The sequence below is a fragment of the Corvus hawaiiensis genome, chromosome 3 (genome assembly GCF_020740725.1).
Source record: "Corvus hawaiiensis isolate bCorHaw1 chromosome 3, bCorHaw1.pri.cur, whole genome shotgun sequence".
Classification (NCBI taxonomy): Eukaryota; Metazoa; Chordata; class Aves; order Passeriformes; family Corvidae; genus Corvus; species Corvus hawaiiensis.
The window spans coordinates 10155045-10181598 of NC_063215.1; the positions used below are offsets into that span (position 1 = coordinate 10155045).

Genomic DNA, 26554 nt, shown 5'->3' on the forward strand with positions numbered 1-26554 from the left:
ATGAAGAATTATTATTTTTAGCGAGAGGGAAGGAAGCCCGGCGGGAGCAATGCCTCTGCCAGAGAGGAAATCTGGGAATGCAGTGGAAGGGAAGCGGCGGGTGCCGGAGGACCGGCCGGGGAGGGGGGAGAGCAGCCGGGGAAGGGGCACCGGCGCAGGTACCGCGGCGGCAGGAAGCGGGGGCGGGCGGCGGGGCAGGGCGTGCCGGTCGGGCCGGGCTGGGGCCGGGAGCCGGGCTGAGGAGAGCCGAGCCGAGCCGAGGGGAGGGGAGCGGAGCGGAGGCGGGGCCGGCCGGGGGGTGGCCGTAAGGTGAAGGTTGTTGCAGTGGGTTCATTAAAAGACGGAGTTCAACTCCTCGCCATCGCAGATCGCTGCTGGGAGGCTGGTTCGGCTGCGTGCGAAGGGAAAAAAAAAAAAAAAAAAAAAAAAAAAAAAAAAAAAAAAAAAAAAAAAGAAACCAGAAAAGGGGACAAACCCGCAGCTACTTAAAACAATTCTAAGAGGAGAGGAGCAAGAGCGGCGGCGGGAAGCAGGGGCAAGCTGCGCGCTCCCGAGGCCCGGCGAGGAGTAAGGATGATAAACGTGGTGGCCGTGTGGCTGGTGGCCCTTTGCTTCCAGGCTGCTGTCCCGGTGAGCCGAGCGGAGCGGGGCGGGCGCGGCGCACGTGGGGTGGCGGGGCCCGGGCGCGGTGCGGGGCCGGGGCCGGGGCCGGCGGGGCAGGGTGGGCCGGGCCGGGCTGGGCTGGGGAGACCGCCCGGCTCTCCGCTTCGACGGGTTCCCGCAGGGGAGCGCAGCGGTGCCCAGCCCTGCCCCGGGTGGAGGGCTGCGGTGGCCTTTGTGCTGGCGGCGGGCTCCAGCCCGGCTGCCCCGGCAGCCTTAATTCAAACCAGACCCGCCGCGGCGGCTCCCGACCTGCCGGCGGCTCCGCCCCGGGGCGCCGCGGGCGGCTCTCCCCGCACCCCCCGCCGGCCGCGGGACCCCTCGGTGCGCCCGGGGAGGGCCGGGGGGGTAGGATGCTCCCGCCGTCCCTCCGGCGTGTCGCGCCCCGGAGGCGGTGAGCGGCGGGTCCGGGTGAGCGCAGGCATGTGGCCCTTTGTGGTTCGGCTGTGGCCGAAGTCACGGGTGACTCCTGAAGCGGGGGCGCTCCTGCCGTGGGCCGGAACAGCCCCGGGGAGGGCGGACCGGCGGCTCCCCGCCGCCTTTGTGCCCGAGAGCCCAAGCCCAGTGCAGGCTACGCTCGGACTCTGCTTTCTGCCCACTGAAACAAAGGTCCCGGTGCCCGGCTGGGCTCACGGCCGCCCCGGTGCCGGTGCTCGGATCTGGCTACGCTCCCCGGAGCGTGGTGACCCCGCGGAAGCGAGGCCTGTCCCGACTGCCGCGTCCCGGGAGCAGCTCTCGGGGCAGCCGAGCTCTGGGGAGCGCTGGTCCCCCAGCAGCAGCCGCCAGGTGTCATCCCTGGACAGGGGATGACTCTGCTCCTGCTCCCGCCCCGCCTGCGAGCGCCTTTCCGCGGAAACCTGGCTGTGCAGCCCCGTGAAGTGCTGTGCTTGCTGCTCCAGGTCTGTGCTGGCAGCCTGGGCGCCGTCGAGCCCCGTCTGCGGTCGGAGGGTGCGGGGCAGGAAGGCACAAAGCCCCTCGGGGGGCTCAAAGCCGCAATCCCATCCCTTTCTTCTGACATAAGGGACACGCACCCCCCTGCTTCCCATGTGCCCTTCACCAGACCTGAGCGTGCACCAGTTATGGAGTCTTCCCCTTGAGATGAGTCAGGAGGAAAAAGTGAAGCATGCTGTAGTGTGTGAGCAGGCAGGCCCATCAAAGTAAAAACTGGAGGGTTTTTTTTCTTTTTGAAATGGAACAATTGATTTAAAACTTGCCTAGGGATGAACTGCAGCACAAGTCAGATAAGGAGTGGCAGAACAAAGTGCATAGTGGGATCTGAGCTGCTCAAAATACCTCTGGTTTTGCTGTACCTTTCTGGCTGTGAACTTTGCCTGTAGCTCTGGACACGGACCCTCCTAGCCCACATGGCAGTGGGTCGTTATGAAATGGCTAAAAATTACAAACATGTGAGTGTGGGCAGCGCTGTTCCATGGGAGGAGGGCTCTGCTCTCAACTTCTGAGTAAGCTTCTGCTTAATGAAGTGGGAAAACTGCAGTTAATTTGCAGCCTTTGTACTGTATTTGGATAAAATTCCCCTGTGATAAATATTCCTTCCTAGAAATGATAAGAACATAAAGTAAATGCTTTTGTGAAGTTCTCCTGTGCCTAAGAGACACTCAGGCCTGGGTGACGCTGCAGATGGAGGGGTTTCCAGGGTGAGCACATGGAGGAGCAGAAGTCCTCGGGGCTCTCCAGGGTGCTTCAGCACTGAGGCTGTTTCCCTTCTGGTGGTCACGTAGCTTTTTTCCGCCATGTCAAAACGTCAGTGACAGGGACTACTCTGCCTTTCCCACCCATCTGGAATAATTATGATTTTGCATCAAGTGGCTGAAAACCTCTTGTTGGGCACAGAAGCACAGTGACCTTGCACAGTACTTTGAATGTGCCAGACTACAGTACTGTGGGCATTGCCACGGTTGTGTTGAGTTCTTGGTGGTCTGATTGTTGGGATGGCTGCCACTGCTGCTGGCACGTGGCTTGGCCCTTGGCTCTTGCTGTGTAATGTGACTCATCTATGCATATTGTCATTGGAATAATAAACAGGAGCAAGAAAGTGGCCAAACAATAGTTGTTTTCTTCCCGAGTACTCTTACCTTCAGGAATGACTGGGGAGGTTCTTGGTCTCCTTCAAGGTGACACTTCATTGCTTAAAACACACTTTATCAGATTAATTGCCCTCTGTTGTTATGATGGGGGCATGGACTTCCTTGAAATAAGAAGGCTGATACATCTTAACATTTTAACAGTTTAACCTTGTTATTCTCTCAAATGGCAACTTTTACACAGTGTAACACTGCCATTAAGCCAACTGAGCCAAGGAGCACATCCTGCTGCAGCAGGGCAGTGGGCAATCCAGCCCCTATGGTGAGGGGAAGGAGGGTTCTGATTGTTTTGTCTCGTGTAGGTGCATGCTGGTGGCTGACACAAGCTTAGCAGAGCAGGCCAAACCTTTTTCCAAGGGTGATGTCATTCCTATCTGAACGTAAACTAATTAGAAGAAATTAGGTAGTCCATCTTGCTCGTTAAACATGCAGGCAGTGGATAAGGAGGAAACACTTTCTTCTATGGTATGTACAGAGCAGTGTCACAATATTCATCAAGCACTATAAACAGAGCTTCTCCATCTGAACACTCACTTGCTGGGGCCACCTCCCGGTGAAGTGGTGACTGCTCTGAGTAGAGCAGTGACAGATGAGCTGGAGTTTGTATGGTGTAGGGGGGCTCTGGTGCAGTTTTGTAGTCTTTGTTCCAGGTTTCTCTCAGTTTCAAGTGATGAGAAGAACTAACATTTTTAATGGCAGCACTCTGAAACTTCTGGAAACCAAACAATCCTCTCTAACAACCCAAGACAAGTTACAGCAAGTGCAAGAAACCTGTAAGCCTTCTAAAATTAAGTTAGTGCACGAACCTGAAATGTAGGCTGCTGTTTTAGCAGCAAAATCAGTCCATTTTAAGTAATGTGTTTTGCATTGCCTGTACTCAGATGTCTCCAGGTGGCCTGTATACTAGCACTTTGTCCTAACCTTGTTTGAAATGATTCCTATGTCCAAGAACCTTACTAATACCCCTGAGAGGGACATTCCACACTTGTTTCTGGCATCTGAGGAACTGGGATTTTAGGGCCTCCTTACAGGGAGGAGGAAGCTTCTTGGGAGAGAGAAGATTGGGCATTTTCCTGAGTGGGTGCTGCCAATTATAAAATTGCAGTGCTTCAGCATTGCAGCGTTAGTGTTTTCATCCTAATAGCTTTGAGATAATAAAGAGTAGAAGACATCTAAGACAGCACTCCATGACAGCTGAAGATTGATGGGCTTGCTGTGTTCAAATGGCACTAGTCCCTCAGGACAGCATTCAGCTGATGCTAAGGCACCTAAATGTAGGTGTCTGTGTGTGCTGGGTGCTTAAGCCCTCATTAGAGTCAAGGCGATGTAATCAGTGGAGCCAAGGAGAGTGATTATCTGACCAGCCCCTGCACGTCTTCTCCAAGGTGAGTTGCTTTGTCAGGGCTGTGTTGGCTAGATCTCAAGTTGCCTATAAGAGGAGCACAGACACCTTTACTTTGGTGCCTTTATCTGAGAGCTATTTAGCTCGAAGTGATGGACTTTTTATCATGGAACTTTTATGGTAACTCCATAAACAAACAGACTGGACAGGTGGTGTTTGTGCTAAGAGAACTAGCAAAGTAGTGGGAAACATCAGCTGTTGGCTAGAACAGCAGCTCTCTCCTGTTCTAGTGCAACTGTAGTCTTGCTCTGCTAAAGGTTGTGGAAGAAATTGGGGATTATAGTTGGGTCCTGTCTCAGCGTTGTGAGCAGAATATATATGAGCAGAAACATAAGTGCATGTATTTGGGGGGGATGGCTGTGAGCTGTTGAGTAGGCATCAGAGCATTGTAATGTTTAAAGACACTGTTTATTTGTGGATTGGACGTGAGGAGCTTTTGTTAATCCCTAGACTTTGATATAGGCACTGAATTTACAGTGAGGAGGTTGTTTTAGCTGACAGTACAAGGATTTCTGGTGTTTCTTATAGGGTCACTTCTGAGCTGAGAAGATACTCTTAAATGCAGAAAGCATGTGGTGCCTCCTTTGGAGTGCTGAATGTCAGCTTTGTTAACAGGTCTCTAAGTTAGGGCTGACGAGTGTACTTCTCTTGAACTGCTGCACTGCTGGCTACTGGTATACCGCAGCAACGAGCCTTATCTGGCCTGGCTAGAAACCCAGGACAGTGCACTTTCTGCTGTGGTGATGCTAATGGAAAAGTTACAGTTCTGTGAAGCCTCACCTCAAGGTGAGATAACATTTGGACCTCCTACAAGCAACTCTTGTGGGGCAACATCTGCTAATGTGGTGGTTTCCCAAGCTGTTTCTCAGGCAGTGCTTGGCTGCAGTCGGCGTTCTGGGTCTTGTGGAACCGGCACAGGTCCAATGGAGTCTGTTAGCTTGGGCTCCTTGCCATGCTCAGCTGTAATGCTTGTATCTTGCTGCTGAGACCAGTCTCACCAGTGAAGCTTGCTTTGCTGGATGGGAACCAGTGTGTTAGTGGGATTTGGATGGAGTTAGCAATAGAACTTCCCGTTGAGTCACTGGAGCTGCAGTTACCACTGAGTCATGGAGGTGTTCTAAGTCATGGCTTACTCTGCTGGACTTCTAGGTAGAAGCTCCTTGGGGTATTGAAGAACTCTTGCTGCTTTACCTCCGTGTCTTGCTGCTGTGCTCTCTAGCAGAACTATCTTCTCCATAGCCTGTGTTTTTGCAGCATGGTTCTCTTTAATGCCCACTCATTTTGTGTCTTAGTGTTCAGATTTTTCTAATAACTGAAGGGTCATCTGGATTGCTCTTGCAGAATGCATCCTAATGAACTCAAGGATGCTGATATAACAGATAGGAAACTGCCTGCCAACCAGCTTAAAATACTCATGGGTATCCTGCCTTGCATGGAGGCTCTGTGTTGTTGTACTCCACTGTGTAACTTTACATTACTGCCTGTGCAGTTATGTCAATGTCTTGCTTGTCGTGGAAACAAATGCTGACAGTCTTGATTTTTGGCTGTGGGCAGTCCCAGGCACACACTCCTGTCAGCCAGACTTCTGCAAAGTGCAGCCAGTTCACACAATAACTCCTCCGAGTGCTCTGGCTCCATCACCTGAGCACACACAAGCCATAGCTGGAGACTGGGGGTTGCTCTTTGTCTGCCTCTGCCACGTGATAAGGAGCTTATTGCCTCTTTTAAATGTGAGGAAACTTGAACTCCATTCCACTTGGAAGGACACGTGCTGAATGCTTTCTGGGCAGCACTGCAGACCATGACTGTCCTGCGCTGTACACAGGAAAGCTCTTGCTAATTAGTTTCTAATGCTGGTGGCTGTACACATCCTGGTCAGAGCCAGGCAGCAGCTCCGGTCCAGCCCCTTGCATATAGGGATTACTGGAGGAGCAGACTGTAGATTGAAGCCAGAGGTGGGCAGGGGTGAGTGGAGCCAGTCTGCCTTCTAGAGAGCAAGCAGTGATTAATGTAACGAGTTCCAGATGAGAGCTCTTGTGAAGCTCCATGTCATAGCAGTGGTACTGCTGTGGCTGTGCTGGTAGGAAGCCTTTGTATGTTCTCTGGGGATCAGAGCTGGCAGCTACAGTGCTATAGGAAGAGACTACCTGGCTCTTTCCTGTCCCAGAACAGGATCCCATGCAGCCTTTTTCTATGCTTTGAGACCAATAGAGTGGAGAAATACAAATATAGATATGTATATATTTATAGAGAGAGACATCTAGACATCTATGCCTGTCATGTGCTACTTGTTATCCAGCTGACAGCAGAGTTTGGAGGCTGTGTGCCCTGGCCCCAGGATTGTGATCTGGGAGATTTGATGCCTGTGCTCTGCACAACCACAGGAGCTCAGAGCAGCCTCTTGATCTACCAAAACATCAGTCTCTGGTAAAAGCGTCTGCAGAGGAGAGAACCTGTTATCCCATTGACCAGCTAATGGGGATCTGATTCTTTAGGGACAGAGTCCAGGCTCTCTTCAGTCAAGAAGCTGATGGGTAAAAGCCCAAACTGGAAGAACTACAAAGCTTGCTTGAATTTGTATCTAGCACAGATGCTAATATGCCAATGTATGTGATATTCTTCACTTGCTTGCTGTGCTCTGTTGCTTATGAAACTGTGATAGAGACTCTCACACCAGCAGATTTGATGGACAAATGAGATTTGTCCACCTCACTGGCTCTAGTAGCATGCAGTGGAAAAGTGGTGGTGAGGCTTGCATCGAAACTTGCTGAACAGCCTGCAGCTAGACAGCTTTGACTTCTAAATCTCTTTCTGTCCTAACAGAGGAATCATCTAGATCGTGACTACTTTCCCATCAGTGAACAAAGCATGGAACAAAAGAGGCTGACTCTGGCATGTCTGGGCAGTGGCAAGGAGTGCTCTGCTATCATGCGCTCACATCGACTGACTCATGGCCTGCAGAGGAGAGCTGCTGGCTTAATCCTCCAGCAGCACCGGCTCCCTCTGAAGTGTGTTTAACCTGCAGAAAGTTCCCCAGTCTGCATCTGTAGTTGCACTGAGCTGTGAAACACTGGTGAGCTTCTTTTTACACAAGCTGGAAGATACGATTATGAATAATTAGAAGTTATTGCTCTAATAGCTCAAAAGTGCTAAATGCTCAGTGTGCCCTCCCCCCACCCAGCATGCAGCCTTGTAGCATGCAAGGGGTTAAAAAGATTCACCACACCTTCCTACACTGGTGCCTGTAAGTAAATGTGGTGAGTTGACCCTGGGAGGGCACCAGGTGCCCACCGAAGTTGCTCTGTCACTGCCCTCCTCAGCTGCGCAGGGATAGAAAACGCAAAAAAAGGCTCGTGGGTCGAGATGAGGACGGGGAGAGATCCCTCACCAGTGACTGTCACGGGCAAAACAGACTCAGCTTGGGAAAATGAATTGAATTTATTACCCATCAACTCAGAGTAGGATAATGAGAAGTGAACCCAAATCTTATAAATACCTTGTCCCCATTTTCCCCTCAATTTTTCACTTTAATCCAAATTTTCCAACTTTTCCCCCCAGGAGTTCAAGGGGATGGGGAACGGGGGCTGTGGTCGGTTCATCACATGTCATCTCTGCTGCTCCTTCTCCTCAGGGGGACGACTCCTCACAGTCTTCCCCTGCTCCAGCACGGGGTCCTTGCCACAGGAGACAGTCTCCACAAACTTCCCCAGCTTAGTCTTTCCCATTGGCTGCAGATCTAAACAAACTGCTCCAGTCTGAATCCCTCCATGGGATGCAGTCCTCTAGGGACAGGCTGCTCCAGCATGGGTCCCCCACAGTCACGGGTCCTGTTAGCAAACTTGGTCTGGTGTGGGCTCCTCTCCACGGGGGCACAGGTCCTGCCAGGGGCCTGCTCCAGCACGGGCTTCCCATGGGATCAGACCCTCCTTTGGGCATCCTCCTGCTGTATTGTGGGATCTTCCACAGGCTGCAAGTGGATCTCTGCTCCTCCATGGGCTGCAGGGGCACAGCTGTCTCACCAGGGGCTGCAGGGGGATCTCTGCTCTGGGGCCTGGAGCCCTTCCTTCCCCTCCTTCTTCACTGACCTGGGTGTCTGTAGGGCTGCTGCTCTCACGTGTTCTCTCTTCCTCTTCTCTTCCTCTTCTCTTCCTCTTCTCTTCCTCTTCTCTTCCTCTTCTCTTCCTCTTCTCTTCCTCTTCTCTTCCTCTTCTCTTCCTCTTCTCTTCCTCTTCTCTTCCTCTTCTCTTCCTCTTCTCTTCCTCTTCTCTTCCTCTTCTCTTCCTCTTCTCTTCCTCTTCTCTTCCTCTTCTCTTCCTCTTCTCTTCCTCTTCTCTTCCTCTTCTCTTCCTCTTCTCTTCCTCTTCTCTTCCTCTTCTCTTCCTCTTCTCTTCCTCTTCTCTTCCTCTTCTCTTCCTCTTCTCTTCCTCTTCTCTTCCTGCAATAACTTCTTTCCCCTTCTTAACTGCATTATCCCAGAGGCGCTGTCACTGATGGGCTCAGCCTTGGCCAGCAATGGGTCTGTCCTGGCCAGCTGGCACTGGGTCTGTCGGGCATGGGGGGAGTTGTGTTTTGTTAGAGAAGCCACCCTTATAAGTCCCCCTGCTATCAAAATCTTGCCACACAAGTCCAGTACAGCAAAGCACATTAGACACAAGGTATCCTGTGGCCAACTTAAATGCTAGAGTCACAATTGTGTAGGAAATCTCATTTTCTGACCTATTCTGTAATGCACCCTCCTCACCAGACTGCCTGCTGAGAACCTTTCTGTGCTTATTTGGGGGCATACTGGTTGGCAAGGCTCAAAACTATGCCATAAATCATTCCAATAATATTATGGTATTGGTTGTGTTCTAGTGCCTGGGGATGTTCTCTGATATTATTTAATTTACTAGTATGATGTAGCTGGTGGGTCTCTGGCTGCAGGCCCAGAATACTATGAAATTGAGAAAACTGCAGTATCCAGTAAAAGAAAGTGAAAGTTCACAATAGAAGATCACAACTCTTCTGTTGCAAACTGAACCTGTTTTGGATACTTCAGAGAGATGAGCAAGTATAGTTGTGTGAGAAATCCTGTGCAATCAATCATGAGGTGAATGTGAGGTGAATACGACACACCTGGGACAGCATTCAGTGTTGTTGTGATGGTGCTGGTACATGCCAGTGGTTCTGCCTGTGCTTTTAGACTTGGCCCATAAAGTGGGCCTTCAGCATTTTGTGCTCTGCTGTATTTAGTGGGATAATGTGCTGGCTAGAGTCGGTAGTCAGTGAGTAGACCCAGAAGTTTATTCATATATATGAAATATCTTCAACTTAGTGATGTTTGAACAGGTGTCTTACAGGTTTGATCTGTTGTTATGTAGCATCTTGGCTATCCTGCTGGTAATTCTTGACAGAAACTGCTCTGACCTAAGTGACATGCTGTGCTAGGAGTAACTTGGCAGTAAAGCAGTCACCTTGCCTTGCAATTTTAGCACTGTTTTATTGACTTGACTTTGTGCCTGTCAATCTATCAGTGGTGGCATTAGTGGTGTCTCTTGTCTCTTCACAGTATAGATGTGTAAAACACAAGGGTGTCCAAATCACAACTTAAAATCTTACAGTTGCCCATATGTGGCAGGAGAGCATCTAGAGTGCACAAACATCGTAGCATCTCCCACTAAACTCAGCCCCCCTGCGCCTGACTGGTGACTGCTCTGAAAGAAGGCCATGGGGAAGACAGATGAGCAAGTTGTATGCCCAAAAATGAAGGCATGAGGTGAGACTTGGATAACAGCTGAGATCAAAGGGAAGCTCTGATTTATCTTTCCTTTGTAACAGTCCCTTATTCAGGGCTCTGCTGTACAGATGTGGTACGAAACAGTGTAACTGGGTGACTAGGTCAGAGTTAGTTTAAGCCAGTAGATGTTTGGCCAAGAAATGCCTAATGTCCATTAATTAAATGAGTGGAACAATAGGTGACTGGAGCACAATTGCAGCAGCAGGTTTTTTTAAGACTGTTTCTGATGGGAGGATTTCACTTGGTGCTTCATCACTTAAGTGATACTTCAACACCCTCGTGACTCAGCATGGAAGTACACCGGTCAGCTCCCATAATCTCACTGAGGTGTTGCATAATTTAACTGTGAATGGGGCAACTGCTGTTAGAACTTTGTAGTATGTGCAGGATTAGCAGTGCTTTTGCAAACCTGAACACAGAGACAAGTAGTGTCCTAGGAGGAAGCACTGAGCTTGATCTGTGCCATTTTATATGGGTAGATCACTGGCTGTGTGCTCCAGTGGTTGTGAGCACACAGATTTCTCAAAGGGAATTCATGCAGTCTGAACTGTTCTACCTTAGAATAACTCAGTGAAATGTGGTCCAGCCTGTGCCCACAGACCATCTGAGCTACTGCTGCTTATTCCAAGGAGACCAGTAGCACCCAAAACACTTGTCTGCTGCTTTCCTTCAGCAGCTGCTAGGACTGTTGTAGAAGGAGGGGGTGATGCTGAAAGATGCCTCTTTGAGAAGGCTCTTGGAATAGGAGAACAGGGTATTCCTGATCTGAGACGTGCCTCCTGCATGTGGTGATGTTTCAGCCCTTTTGTGAATGGCTTAGTTGTGGTGGTCTGTTAGCAGGGATGACTTCTGCACTATAAACAACCTCGGTTTAGTCAACACTGAGATCCTGTGGGTAAAACAGATGTGATAGCATACCTCATAATGTAGGGAGAGACTTGATTTCATCACATGCAAGTTGGCTATGGTGATCTGTAGAAACAAACATAAAAAGAATGCCAAGAATCGTAGAATATAGAGTTGAACCTCCACAAGGATCACTGAGTCCAATGTGTGCTGGTGTAAGACCTGCCAAGATGCAGGAACTGCCTTGCATTGGGTCAAACCCCAAGTGTAAAGCTGCCTGCATGGTCTGTGTGAGTCCAGTCACTAGCTGTTGATTAAGACTCCTGAGTTCCTTCTTAACAGACTGGTGCTGACTGCTGTGAGCCCTGCTGTGCAAGAACAGAGTCCCTGAGAACTGGTTGGAGCTTAGCTATAACTGAATCAGACGGGTGTTGTGGAATGCCAACTCTTGGCTCATTTTGCTGCCTGAGTTTCACTTCCGTAGCTCCCTTGCAAGTAGTCAAGGTCTTCTGTAGCAGACTGACAAGTAACAGCACCAAGGGATCAGGTTGTGGGATATCCCTGGTCCTGCCATCTGATGTGCACATGTGAGAGAGACATTGGGCTGATGCCTGTTCAAGCCAGGCAGCTCCTTCTGAGTGCTTTCAGTTCCCTGATCCATCAGCTCTTCATTGAGGACTGTGGTTGAGAGGGCTGGTGGCAATGCTGCGACTGAGAAGTTGAGTGTGAGATTTGTAGTGAAATACAGTATTCCAAGGGAACACGTCTGGGATGTGTGTATGGAAAATACAGATTGTTAGCAAAAAATAATTTCACAAGCATTGGAGACTTCATTGTGCATCCCTCTGACGAAAATGTGGAATTTACAAAAGCAATCAAGAAGGCCTTGTCTTGGGTTTTTGAGGCTTGGGCTGTTGTCATGATATGAAGGAGCTGATGTAAGTTCTGTAAGGTAGACTGTGAGCAGATCAGCTGGGAAGATAGAGCAGAGTTTGATAGCAGCAGGCCTTGCAGCTGGCAGGTGTTTCTGTCACTGAATTGTAAGCAAATAGAAGGTAACTTCTGTAGTCTTGTGCATATCTGGTTGCCATAGGATATATCCTCTTATAAAACATTGTCTGGGCACTTCCCCTGTAACTCTGTGTAACTAACTGAACACCTGGTCAGCTTTTTTGTTGTTGTAAGGCCAAGTATTTGTAAGTTTAAGTAGTCTCACTTCAGCTTACCAATGGCTTTCGCTGAGGCCTTTGGTGCTCCAGGGTTGCAAGTTCATCTTTCTGCTGAGGTTTAAACAACATCCTAGCTGCTAGGAACCACAAGTCCTGCCCTAAGTACAAGCTCTTAGTTTGGTACAGTAGGGATTTTCATCTGAAACTTGGATTTCACTAATTCAGTAGAGCGCTGCAAGCAATTTGCTAAAATTAGAAACATCTATGTATCAATAATAGACTGAAAATATTTCTATGATCCATCAAGAAATCTTAGAGCTTTGTATCCTGGCTCCTTGGCATATCTCATGTTAGGTAATTGCCAGAGTTCAGGGTGGAGAAGAGAGAAACTCTTGAGATAAGAACCTGAGTCTTTTCCTGTCCGTGTGTCTGGACACTGAAGGCTGTTGCATTTACTCATCTGACAATTGTTCTTGGCTGCATGTTGGCTTCCCTTCCTCAGGTGAAGCAGGACAGCTTCTTTCTTCCTCACAATACTGTGCAGCATAGTGATGAGGTAGTTTTTGACTTCTGGGACCATGTGTGCTCAGGTCAGAGCACTTGTGCTGCTGCAGCATTGCTTGTGGTAGTTCGCTGATCACATAAAAGCTGGCATAGAGCTCATTTGAAATGGGTAGTAGTTCCACTAGCCAAATTGCACAGCATTTGTCTCCAGGAAACAGGCTTCCCTAGGCCAGGGGCACATGTGTTCTCCTGGTGCTGCTGAGAGGCATCAGCAATGCACAGGGTCACCAGCCTAATTTGAAGACTTGAGATGCCACAGACCACATCTTGTTTTCCTATAGCCCCACCTCTGCTTGCTGAGCTGGGACTTCCCGAGCTGAGTGGCTGAAGATGACGAGAGCAAGTTGCGCTCCTGTGGGACCCAAGTCCCTGAGCTGCCTCTGCTGTGTCCTGACACTGATGTGCTGCAGGCTCGTGCTCTGTCCTGCAGCCATGGCCTCAGCAGGAGGAGTGTGCAGGGCCAAGCCCCACGCTGACTGTTCTGAGCTCACAGGGCTGCTGGGAGAAGCCAGTCCCAAAGGCAACAAATGGGGCACTCACTGCTTGCGGCTCTTCCCTCAAACCCAGCCTTGGACTCCATTCAGCAGCCTCAGGGCTGTAATGCCATCTGGTCTGCTTCACTGGGAGTTGGGTGGTTTTTCAGGTGTATGGAGAGAGGAGACTGGCTTCTCCAGCCCACACATGCTGTTAAGGAGCAATCAGGCAATCTCAAGCCCACTGTTGTACTTGTCAGAAACTCTGTTTCTGTAGCAAGTTTAACTCCAATGGAAGTCCTCAGTGCTGATCCCTGAACAGGGTGAGTGGGTGTCAAGAGATGGGGCAAGGAAAGGAATTTGCCTCTACCACAGGTCAGCTGGTTGGGAATAGTTGGCAAAGGATGCTGAAGACATAAGCTCAGTGTGTCTATATGTGCTGGAGGCAACACTGCAAAGTCCAGTCTCTTATTTAAAGTGGCTGTGGCTGCTGAGGCAAGTTGCTCTTCCTCACCTGCCTGAACTTCACAGCAGGGGCTATGTGTGCAAGAGGAAGAGGCAGCGGGGATTTAGGTACCGTCACTTCTAATTTTTTCTGTCGGCAAAAGGGTCACATTTATCTGTGCTGTAGTTACCAGTATGTGTGGATAATGGGGTTTGGGCTGCTGGAGTCCTCTGCTGGATAGGTTTCCATTTCATGAAGATTTTCTGCCTGCCAGCATGCTCCTCTCTTTAGCCTTACTTCGTCAGGTTTCAGGGATGGGTGGCCCACCTCTAGCCTTCGATGAAACCAAGCAATTCTTGGTCTGTTCCTTTCTAAACAAGTGCATGAAGTGGCCGTTGCTGTAAGAATGAATCTTCTCTGCTGGTTTTGCTACACTAGGAAGTAAGAAGTGCTGGGGTCTTTAAGTCAGAGGGTTTTAAAACAAGCTAGGTTTGCCTGGTCTTGATTTAGGCAGCTCACTGCTCATCTCTCAAGCCAGCTGAAGTAGATTGAAATTAATTTCCCAGGATGAATGGCCTCAGTGAGCTGCACCTACTTTGCACAACCCTTTGAGCTTATACATTGGCTGTGGCTTTCTTGTGCTAGCTCAAGAAACAAATGCCTGAACTATCAAGTATGTTAAAGAGCTGCAGGGAAGGATCTTTAAAGAAAAGTGGTTTATAGCATAAAACTGAACTGGCTGCTTCTCATGAGATTAGCTGCAGGGAAATGAGCTTTCTCATTAGACTGCATCTTCAAAGCACAGGCTGCCTTGAACGTGGGAGACAAAAGGGACCCCACTTTTGGCCGTATTGTGACAGCCTGTTGCTGATACAGAGTTAAGTTGTGTGCTTGTTGTGTGCCCTCTCTGGATGCATTGACCTGCGGTGAGATTCAGTCTCTGGCCTGGGCTGCATTGCTTGACTGGAAGGAGCAAATTGGTGTGAGTAAAAGCAGCATGTAGTAACTTACTTGCCTGATATATTGTCCAGGTGTAAAAGCAGGAGCACAGGCTGTGACTTGCTCCTCTGTATTGCTGAAGGACTGACCAGGCTTCTAGTGGAGCTGGCTGAGAGAGAGTTGAGAGGCAGCTGAGCTCTTCTGCATCAGAGCTGGCACAGTGCTCTGTGCCCTCCTGGCACAGAGGACTCCCATGCACAGCTGGTGTGCTGTCCCTGCTGCTGTGTGTGTGGCCATGAGCTTCCCCTGCTGTGGAATTCATAGCCCTCTGGACCTCCAGCTACTCCAGCTTTGCTCAGCCCTCTCTGCTGAAGGATGTTAAATGTACTTTTTGTCCAGGACTAAACAGCAATTGCACTGGGCATCCTGTAAAGTTCAGGTGGCCCAGGATGGAAGTAGAACTGCTCCCGTTTGAACAAGACATCTGTCTAGCCTTTGCTACTGTGTACTCCTGCCCCCAGGAGGACTGGAAGGACTCAAAAGCACTGCTGTCAGACCTTGGAACAAACATCATCCATCGTGAACAGATAGTGCAGAAAAGAACCCTCCTTACAGCCCCTGTCCTTGCTCATTTTTGTATGAACCTGTGTGGACCTCTGAGTCAGCCTCTGATTTGCATGTTGCCTGCAGTCTGGTGATGTGCATTTCCATAATGCATGGCGGGTTGGGGAATGAGTGTCAGCATCCCAGAATGCAGGCTGTGAGTCTATGTGAATGCTTAAGCAGCCCTGGCTGCCACACTCTGCCCTGTGCCAACACAAACACTTGTGCATTCATGCACTGAGTAGGATTGGGAAACTGGTCCTGCTGGAAAATTCTTTGCATGGTATTTTATCCTCTTTTTTTTTTTTTTGGTTTTTTTTTCTTTTGTTTTGTTTAACAAGACCAGTTCCGTGATCTGGTTCACTGTGAGAGTGCACAAGCAGACATGCAGGGGATGATCCAGGAAGCATGAAGTGACATGCTCTTGTGGGAGGTGGGAGTTTAAAGGGACACGCTGTACAATGTGAAACTCAACCTGATGGTGACAGGCTGGTTCATTTTTGCTCTTGGCATGTTGATTGCTGTGCTTCTGCCCTACTTAATTAAAAAAGTTGCCCTGTCACACTAAGGAGAAAATGTAAAATTGATTGGGCAATAGTGGGGAGCCTCTAGAAGCATTGGGACACCGGCTGCTCTGCCTGTGGAGTAGCTGGATGCTCTTCCTTGGCCACTGCATCTTGTGCAAAAGATCAGGGTATGCTCCTACAGCTTGAAGAAAAGGAGGATCAACGCCTAGTGAACAGTGAGTAGTCTACAGTCTGTTTTGTTCTGCCCATGGTGGAATAGATCCTAAGAGCTCTCATCCTATTTTGAGCAGCTGTTGGAAGGTATTTTTCTGCCTTTAAGAGCTGAGTGCCCGGAGGAAGATACTGTGTGATGATCAGGGAGTTCAAACACAACCAGGACTTCTCTCTCAAAGATAGTTCTTCTCTCAAGTCACCAGGCTTGGAGGAGGCCAGTAAAATACAATTAACCAAGATTTTCCATATTTCTTTATACTAATAATGATCTGATAGACAAGCAGCCAGATTAACTGGCTTGCTTACCCCCTTTCTGCTAAAATGGTTCTTGCCTTGCTGAGTGAAAGAGCATCCTTTGCTTTCCACTTGCTTCCCTTTGGAAGGAGCACCCTGAGAGCCACTAACCAGCCTTGCTCCAGGTGACACAGATTGATGGATGGAAGGGTGGGGATGCTTGTTGATACACATAAAAAGTTCAGGGCACAGGGGAACACCACCATCTGAAACAGGGAGGGCATAAGGAAGTAAGAAGTGCTGGTGACTTTGTTTGTAGACTCATAAAAGGGTTTAGGTTGGAAGGAACCATAAAGGCCACCTTGTTCCAACCACCCTGACATCAAGGCAGTCCTTGATTGGAACACTAGCCAGGGTTAAAATGTAAAATGCTTAAATCTAGTCTGTCCAGCCCTTGGACTGTTTGTGGGGTGGTCTGTCTTTGCACTCTTTGGCCTGTGCTGTTTGCATCTTTGGCTCCCCTAGGAAGAGAAATACTTCATTAACCTGCATGGTCACCAAGCAGCACCAGGGCTTATTTGGAGCAGTGGAGTAGCAGGAGGAACAACTGCCAGAGAATTTAGGTGAGGTGGTGCCACACTGCTGCTGAGTTCTGATGTAACAGGCTTGCATGCAAACTTCACTCTTGACCTGCCATATAAAAGCTATTCCAGAATTTATGGCTGCCTGTTAAAAGTGAAGGTGTGCATGGCCAACTTAATTCCAGCAGTCTGTATGCCTGTAAAAGAAGGGGGATAGGTGAGGATAGGAGGTGGTTTTTGTATGGGGATAGTTTTGTCGTTGCATGGTTTTTTTCTTAATTTTTTTCCCTCTTTAACTATTTAAGCTGTCTCCAGACCATGGACATCTGGGATTGGGGTTAATGGTGCATGGGCTATTAACTGCAGAATATCAAGGTTTAACAAAGCTAAAGTTTCCTTCAGCAGGTGGTTTTGTCTTCCCCCCACACTAGTAACAATATTACTTTGAGGTTAGAAGCTCTTCGGGCCAGTCTGCCTCAGATAGCATTTCTGCTCTTCAGTGGGTAGGAAAAGGTGAAAGACAAACCTTTCTGTTTGAATTTATTTAAGAATTAATTGTTCAAATCCTTGTGAAAGTATTCTTTTAGATGCTCTATTGTAGCCAAATTACAGGGCAAATCCTTGTCTCTCTCTTACGTATCTCTTAAACAAGAGCAAAACATTGGTTTTCCTTCCCATGCAGTTGGAATACTCTTGCAGGATAGTTAGGGAGGTGTTTGAGGTGGGAGAGCTCATTACAGTTCATTCCTTTTCAGCTGAGTAAGAAGGATTTATTAGGAGAAATAAATGTGCAAATTTAACAGCTTTATTCAGATAATGGAGGATTTCAAGTGTTTTTGACACTGCAGATCACTAACTAGGATTAATAAGAGTGGGATACAAATCATCCTTAATCTAGTTAAGGGCTTGTAGCAGCTTGTGGCAGAGCCAGTGGTTTTGCTTACCTCAAAGAGCAATTTGAGAAAAGCTCTTTCTTTTTGCGTGTATCAAATTAAATAAATGTGGTTCCCAGTTTGGGCAGGGTTAGATCAACTAAACAACTACAAATCTTCCCTTCATCATGAGAGAGTCCTTCAGATCTCTTCTGTAGCAGGAGTGAGCTCTGTGGCAGGTCATGGGATAAGCACAGAAGGACTCATGTTTTGATACTCTGACCAAGATGAAGACTGAAGAATAGTTAAAAATGATACTTTAAAAAAGAAAAAAGTCTGGACTATGTCAGACTTCTGGATCCAATAATATTACTAATGAGTTGTGAAAGTCTGGCCCATTGTTGATTAAATTGAAGATGCCACTAAGCAGATTTCTGGTTGTCCCAGCAGAACTGAATAACTATTGTTCTGCAACAATGCAGTGCTCAGCAAGAGCAGAAGCTAAGTCACCCCAGGGTTTCCCCTAAACAGGCTGCTTTGATCCTTGGGGAAGAGGGTCTTCCACTGGTTAATGAGAACTGGTTAAGGCGTATCAAAAATACTGTTAAAAATTTTATGCCTCACATGCAACTGAATTCAGTGGCAGCAAATCAAAAGGACTGGACAAGTATTTTCAACCAGTCGTCTGAACTGCTAAAAAAACCCCAACAAAACCATACAAGCTTGTTAAGTGGTAAAAAAGCAACATGTTGTAGGTGCATGATAAGAATTTAAAGATTTTTTGACTAGAGTATATGAGACACCATCAGAGATCCTTCAAAGGATCCACTGTCTGAAAGGTAGAGTAAGCTTGTTTTAAGCTGGAATTTATTTTCAGCTCTTTTGTATGATAGCACAACCCAGTGTTCAGTGCTGCTAATCCTCTTGGCTAATCAAAACCTTTCCCATTGGTGTAACTCAGCTTCAATAAAAGGTCATGGAAAAACCTTGACCGGCACGGTCTGTCTTCCTGATGCAAACCCAAATTAGTTCAGTCCCTTTCGATGCTGTCCTGAGTCAGTGTTTTCTAACCTTGCTGTGTCTGAAATCCTTCAGTAGGAGATCATTATAGAAGCATGGCCTTTCTGAAGTACTTGTATTTTGTGAAGGAGGGCACTGTCTTTTATGCCCATTGAAGCTGTAATTTATGGAGTGAGACATGTAGTCTTTATATAACCATACAGTTACATGAATTGGGCAAAGGTTCTTTAATGCTCGTGTGTCATGGAATTAGATGATGTCATGAAGTTACAGCACTTTGTGGGTATTCTGACTGCTGTCCACATGTACAAAATCCTATACTGTCCATTGAGTATTTGGGCCAAAGAAAGTCCCTCCCAGATCCCAAGCCTCAGACTGCCTGGTCAAAGGGAGGTGCCATGATGCTCAGAGGAGCAGCTGGGGACAAGACACTTTGGGACATGTAACATCACTAAGTTCTCATATAAAACTGTGGAAAGCAGACTTTACTGGTCCTGATTCATGTTTTCTATTATTCTCTTAAGTGCAGCAGCCAACCTCAGGGGACCCAGACTGGTCCGAGTCTGCCTTCGTGTTTGGAGGGTGGGTGCTGAGCAGCTGCTGGAGAGCTGTGCACTGGAACAGCATGGGTCTCCATGGGTTTAGACTGGGCTGCATGGGGCTTCCCTCCTCTGAGGAGGACCTCACTATCCCTGCTCAGATACAGAAATCAAACTAGGAATCAAACAGGTACATAACAAAGGCTATGGAGACGCAGAGCTTGCAGGGGCCCGGGAAGGGGTTCGGAGCTCAGGTGTGAGGGGAGGTGTAAGGGTAGGGTAGCTGGACACACCTGGTAAGAACAAAGGAAGTGGGGCATGACTGAACAGGCCTCATCTATTTAACCCCACAAGGGGAAGGGGTACAGGCTCAATAGTTGAGATCAAGAGTTGCCATTTTATTTCTTGATGGTCTGTGATCCGTTCAGGAGGGTTGTTGAGGTCTGCAGACGATCAGTCTGTCCAGGTGTTGTTAGAAATCTGTATGAGCTACCTTGAATATTCAGATTTGGGGGGAAGGCAGCCTTGATCCTAGCTGAAGGTGTATGGTGATAGAATCTTAAGTTGTATTGGCAGTCCCTTACTTCAGTAAAAAGCCAGAGAGTTTTTCTAGCTGCTTCAAGGAAATCTTCCCACTGGGAGGAGAATGCAACCCCCACCTTTAGCAACACGTTCCCCTTTTGCACTCAGCCAGGCTGAGTGGAAGAACAAAGCACTGCGCTTGCCGCTGCTGGTGTGAGAAGTGAGGGAGAAATATGGTCCCCAACCCCCATCAACAAAAATGGTGCAATTTCTAAAGCCTCACTTACCTTCTGAACATACTGGAAAGGGCACACGAGGGAGCCAAGTTTGGTCAGCCTGGCAGTTCCTTCTTTATTCTTTATGCACTGACAGTTCATACTCTTTAATATTTGAAGTGTGGTGAGATCAGCCTGTGTGAGTCACTGCCCTTCCACACAAGAAGGAAAACACACGGGAAGTACTTATCTGACCTACTTTCCGTGGAAGGGTGCAAAAGCACAGTGCAAACAAGCAGGGACAAATCTAAAAATCCAAATTACCTCATGACTTGCGATTAAGCAAGAGATCGAAGGGCAATTCACTCTAGAAATATGCTTGCAGAAGCTTAAGGAATAGTGCTTTGGGGGTTTATTTTCAGTAGGGAAGAAAGTAGCTAAAAAATTTATGTCCATATGAGGGGTTTCTGTTCCTACTTTCTTGTTATTAAAAAAAAAAAATCATGTAACTAGAATAATTGCCTAGAAGGGGTAAGATCTTGGGGCTGAAAAGGTCGGAGGCAGTTTGGATACTTGTCTTCAGAGAGGTGGACTCTAATGGGCTAGTTAACCACCTTGGAAACTAATTGTTCTGTGGAAATGTGGGGAATGGATAAGGTTTTAAGGATGGAAGAGAAAACTGGATAAACCTGGTATCTTTAAAAGAGTGAAAAGGAGATAGGACCAATAAACACATCCATTGTAGGCAAAAGAGCGACAACTATGGAGTTGGATTGCTTTGGCAGCCCGTACTAGTTCTGGCTAACTCTGGAATGAGGATGAGTGTTATATTAATTTTTAAGTGACACTGTGTTAATGCAAGCTAGAGAAATACAGTGGGCCTTGCTGCACAGCTGGAAAGATTGTATGTCCTCTTTTTACATAATAAGATGAGACTTCTCACTTCTTGGGATCATAGGGATCCCACAGCTTGGATGATTCAATGCAGCATCTAAACTTGTGGATGGCAGTGCTGGAAAGGGGTGACAAAGGTGACTTGAGGATGGGATAGAAGTCAAAATTTGTGAAAACAGGGAATGTAGTTGGATGTCAAAAAGATGAATTTGGAAGATGTGACTTACAGGGCTTTGGTTTGAAATGTGAGAAGGGAAAATGACTGGTTAGGTAATGGTAGCCCTGCAGAAATAAACCTGGGGCTAGTCATGAGCTGACAGTCAGGCACGTTGTTCTGATAGGAGCAGTAAGTGCATACAGCACAGGCCAACAAGATACATGAAGTTATCACTCTGTAATTAGTAAATTAGTAAACACTAAAAGAGTGTTGTTGTCTTTGGAGATCCTGAACAGCTTTGAATGTTGTATGCTCTGACAAATAAGTGCCATACAACAGGGGTTTGGCCTCTTGTTTCAGCAGCTCAATTTCTGTGCTGGTTAGCGTACTCCTTGGAGTGCAAATGGACAAAGCTCTGGGTTATTCTCTGACAGGGAAGGCTGGCTTCTACCTCTGAGCTTATTTTGAGTGCCCACACTTAATAAAAAGGGACTTTGATTCTCCTTCCAGCTAGGTGCTGTAGTTTCAGATATGTGAACAGTATTTGAGTCAGAAAGGGAGAAAAGACAAGCTACTTTGCCTCCCCTTCCCTTCTGCTTGTTAGAATTAATGCAATGATTTGCAGATGGAGTGATTGGTAGATAGGGAAGACACGAGCAGTCAGCACCTGAAACAGGCTGGTGGTAAGGACTGAGCATTGCCTGCTACCGGGACGCAGCACAGAATGGATTCCTTGCTTTCTTCTTTCCCAAAGCAGCTGCAGCCTGGAAGCAGGGCAGAGAAGGGAAGACGGCAAGACTGACCTTTCCAACACCAAACAGACTAACCAGAACTACTCTTTTGGGGAGGGGAGCTGGAATGAGGGAAGATGAAAAAGCAATCTGAACAAAGAAAGTTTGTGTGACCTCTAGGAGCCCCTAGAGGACTCTGTGCAAGCAACATGATAACTTTAATCTCACCACTGACTCATCTGTTTGCTCTTGTTTTTAAAGCAAACTACAAATCTGAACCTTCCCCCTGAAGACCTTGATTCATCTGGTGATGAAGACGACGTGTTCTCAGGTTCAGGTGCAGGTGAGTTATTAGCGCTTGCACTGTCAGTGCTTGATCCTTCTAGGATGTGGCAATCGAGATCTCAGTGAGCACCCAGGTGAAGGGAGGTGGAGGGAGGAATCCAAACACACACCCCCGCCCCAGAATATGAGAGCTGGGAGCAGAGAAAGGGCCTAATCTATTAATCTTTTATTCCTTGAGATGCTAACAATTAGTAGAAAATTAGCTGTAGGAGACTTGAAAGGGAGCAGAAGCAGAGGTAGACGCCATGTGACTGCTAATGGGAGATGTTGTATGAAGAATGTTATGAAATGAGTGATTCTTTACTCGTGGGGAAGAGAGATCTTAACAAGACCTTTATGAGCAGGTAGGAGATAACATTTGAGGGTGTGTAAACCCCAGTCTACCAACATGTATGAAGTGCAAACTTTATGTGTTATCAGGTGTGCACGTTCCCATGGGCCATAATTTTTTATAAGTGATAAAGGGGATTTAGGGTAGGGGAAAAAGTGTATAAAAATGATTGCTAAACTGCATGAGAGAAACCTTTGGTGTTCAGTGCTGCAGTCGAGGGGATGGTAGTAAGAAAAGAGCAATCTATTGAAAGCTGAAGCATGGTATCCTTCTGCTTCTTTCTAGCCACAGGCTTGTATTTTAGATTAAACTCTGCAGAAATTAAGACCCTGAAATCAGTGCCAAATGTGGTAGAGACTGAAGGTGTCACTGCTCTGAATCAAATAAAATGGTTTATGGAAAAAGACTCAGATAACCACCCTGAGGAACCAGTGTGCTGAAAGCAGATTTTCCTTGTCAACCTCACCACAAACAGATGGGTACTTTTGCCTTAGGGAGAACCAGATGACTGACAAAGTATTGATGAATAGCAGATTGGTCTGTCCCTTCCTTATTCCACTGAAAAGGATGAGGAATTACAAACTGAACTGCTGTTACTATGAAAATTGGCTATGCAGGTTAGGCATCCTCCTTATAGACCAGTGTCCTGAAGATACTATTAATAGGTCTCTAAACTGGCCAAGGATAATATTTGTTTGTTTGTTTGTTTTGCAGGTCCCCTGACTGACCAGTCTCGTGCCTGGAGAATCCCAGGAGAACCAACTAATTCCTCAGTACTGGCAGCACCGGTGGATTTCAGTGAACAGCCATTTCCTGGGATTGAGAGCCGAACTGAAAAGGAAGTAATATCTCCTTCTGCAACCAGTAATCTAGTGACAGAGGAACCAGTTGTAGCTGTGAAGGACGAAGTGTCCATCCTGGGCTCACCTGATGGGAAACCAACAAGCCATGTGGTCACAACAACTGTGAGAAGCCCCACTGCTCACTTTCCTTCTGTGGTTCATGTAACTCCTTCAGAAGCCTCAGCTGTGGTCCATGAGCTCGAACCTAAAATGCCCAGCTCTGATGTGCCAGTCACCAAGGACGTGCCCAAGCCCCACTCTACTGTCCCTCGTGAGGGAGACATTGCTGCCACCCCCGCGGCGACAGCTCCAAAGGATGTCGTTCCTACACATGAGGAGGTTTCTGAAGATGGCTCTGGAGATCCGGTGAGGACTAATAGTTCTGACACCCTTTCCAGGGAGATGGCTTTAGTAGGATGTAATAAGTTGGTTTGGTGGGAAAGGGTGTTAATTTGTCAAGAACAGTGATGGGTTTAATAGGTTATGTTGGTGGAGGGTTTTAGATGAGGCAAAACAAAGCTGTGGAAAGTCTCCAGAAACAGACATGGTGAGAAACATGAATAACCTGCCTTGTATGTCCCAACAGGGAGACTTCATCTTGACTAAAGAAGAGGATTTGGTCCCCACCCAGAGCTCAGAAGTACTGGCTGACTCTGAGAGGAATGCCAAAGCAGCAGGAGCCTCGGGAATTATGGACAGAAAAGAAGTTCTTGGAGGTACCAGATATTCTGGATTTCTAGTTGGTAAAAGTAGATTCCTGTAGGAGTCTCCAGGCAGCCGAAGCTGCAGTTCTGCAAATACATCTCTGAGCATGGAAGCCAACCTTTTATGTTAGATCTCTCAAATGAGGGTGATGATTCTGTGTTGTCAGAGCTCTAACAGGGCAGATATTAGTCTGCTAATAGCAGCTAGCAGTGACTGCTTTACCTGCAACTTTATTTAAACCCATTCCCTCACTCCTCTGAAAAATTACAGTAACATTTCTCTGTTGCTGCCTCAGTCAAATTACCAGGTTTGAACACCATGGCCTTGTGTGCTTTGCAGCATGGCCCAGTGGGAGATCCATGTCCCTAGGACTGGCTGGTGTATTTGAGCAGGTGCTTGGTAATGGCAGGGGGACTGGCTTGGAAGGGGGCAGAAGGACAAATTAAGTCATTAAGTCAGGGACAGGTAGGAAACAGTCTGGAACTTAAAATCATAGCAGCACTATCCAGTATGGCATGTAGAGTAATCTGTGTCTTTTTTCTTCCCTTCCAGGTGTTATTGCTGGAGGACTTGTAGGCTTGGTGTTTGCAGTGTTTCTAGTTGTATTTATGCTGTACAGAATGAAGAAGAAAGATGAAGGCAGCTATTCACTGGATGAACCAAAACAGTCTAATGGAGGATACCAAAAACCACACAAACAAGAGGAATTCTATGCATAAACACTGATCTTCAGGACACTTCTTATTCCATCTTTCTTGGACTCTTCTCTCCCTGCACGTGGACCTCTTAGTGTGCTTTGCATTAAACTTAAGCCATATGATCATTGGGTTATTTGCCCTTACCACTTTACCATTGGAAATTTTATAACTACAAAGTAGATCTGGATTCATTGAACATTCCCTGCTTCCTTGCACAACTTTTTTTCTTTTTTTTTTTTTCTTTTTTTTTTTTTTTTTAACTGAATTGGGACTGCAAGTTCCTAAACTCACTTTGGTTTATCTAAAGACTGCTGGGACAGGCGGTGGGGAGAAGATAAGGGAGCACTGTATGTATAAAACTCTTGATATTTAGGGAAAGGGCTAGCAAGAATAACCAATTAGCAGTGCTCAGATTCTGTATAGCAGGGATCCTTCCTATTTAACTCATAGATGTGTTTTGAGTGTAACAAGTGGCTGTGCTGGGCAGACATTTGGCACACTGCAATCCTCTAGCTCTTTCTGACAGCTGTATTTGGAGCACTTAATGCCTATGAAACATCAAGCTGAACTTGATCTCTACCGAAAGGAGGTGTGAGGGGCAGGGTAAACAAATGACTGTCACGTGGTTTAAATTAACTTGTATTTTGGAAGCATTATCCCATACTCAGAACCAGCTCCTAAGCAGCTGGTGCACACACTAGCAAAAACCAAACCCCAAGAACCCCAAAACTGAGCGGAGAGTTAATTTTACCCATAGTGTTGGACTGTCCCACTACCGTCTCTCTCTCTTTCAAGACTTAGGTAAGAAGTAGATTTTTCCAAGCAGCCTCATCTCAGACATTCCCTTTCCTAGGTGCCAAGTCGAGGCTGGGCTGTCCTGCTGTAGATGATCTCACCCCGTGCTGCCGTGCAGTCCCAGGTGACCGGGGGCGTGTTGTAGCACCTCTGCTCACCGTGGTTGTCTCAGAACATGGTCTGCCCTCTGTGCCACAGGATGCCGTGGTACACAGGGGTGGGAAGTGGGAAGCAGCATGTCATGACTGCAGCTAAGGAGTAGAGAAGCATCTGAAATGAGCCTGGGGAAGGCTGAGTGTAGGTGGCCTTAAACAGATACAACAGTTGGTGTGCTTGACTCTCACTACTCCGGAGCGGCTCCTCGGATGCTGTTCCTGCACTTTGGAGAGAAGCCACTCCAGGGATGTCAGACTAGTAAGGGCTGAAAAGCACCTCCTGAGCAAAGTCTGGATGCCTGAAGCTGTGTGTGGTCAGTGTGCTGTCACATGTCAGGCACTGGGGCCTCACTGGGGCTCCAGAGTATCTCAAACTGAGCAAACACAAGTGTGGAGTTCTGTGCAAGCCTTACTTCTGCTCTGCCTTCGGGTAGCTTCTTGCCACTTCAGTTCCTTGTCAGTCAGTGCAGAAGGTATGGGGTGGGTGGAGGAGTGTTTACAACTGATGTAAATATTTGTACTGTTGAGCCAGAGGGAATGATCAGAGTATGTTGGAGAATATTGCAACAGTTGGTACAAATGTTGCACGTTAACACTCAAAAACCTGTGTAATTTAAATGAAGTATAAAACACTCCTGAGCTGCCATGCAGCTAAAATTGGTGCCTTCTCTTCAAACAAAAGAAAAAAAACCCCAAAATGTCTTGATTCCAAACTCTTCTTTATGCACATGGAGAACCTGTGCATATGTGTAGCTGGCTGGTTTTTTTTAAGTAAAGCTGCAACGACCATTATGTTTTTTGTTAGGGTTGTTTTGTTTTCAGTTGGTTTTTTGTTTGTTTTTTTTTTTTTACTGAATGAATTTTTATAGGTTAATGCAATGACCAGATGGTGTTAATTTCAGCTGTAATTCTTTGCTTTGTATAGGAATGTAGAAATGTTTGATAGGTCTATCTATGAAAAGGTTCTTGTAAAGCACAGGAAGATAAAGTAGTAAAATTCAGTTGTACCTCACAACCTTGTTAGGGGGAAAGGAAAAAACTGTATATTTTGGTAGTCTTAACTGGCAGTTTGTGAAACAAACATGACATTCTGTGTTATTTAAGTGGTACAAATGAAATATGAGTTCTGACCGGAGATGCAACATTGGGTTATCTGTATGCCATGTAAAGGTATACTGCAATAAATGGCATTTTGGCAA

General features: G+C 47.2%; 1 protein-coding gene across 1 annotated transcript; it reads left to right on the plus strand.

Annotated features, from left to right (window-relative positions):
• The first annotated feature begins 328 nt into the window (after positions 1-328).
• On the plus strand, positions 329-26554 carry SDC1 (syndecan 1). Its single transcript, XM_048298815.1, has 5 exons — positions 329-630; positions 21746-21827; positions 22875-23368; positions 23589-23718; positions 24260-26554. The coding sequence occupies exons 1-5, from the start codon at positions 574-576 to the stop codon at positions 24424-24426; spliced, it is 930 nt and encodes a 309-aa protein (XP_048154772.1). The 5' UTR covers positions 329-573; the 3' UTR covers positions 24427-26554.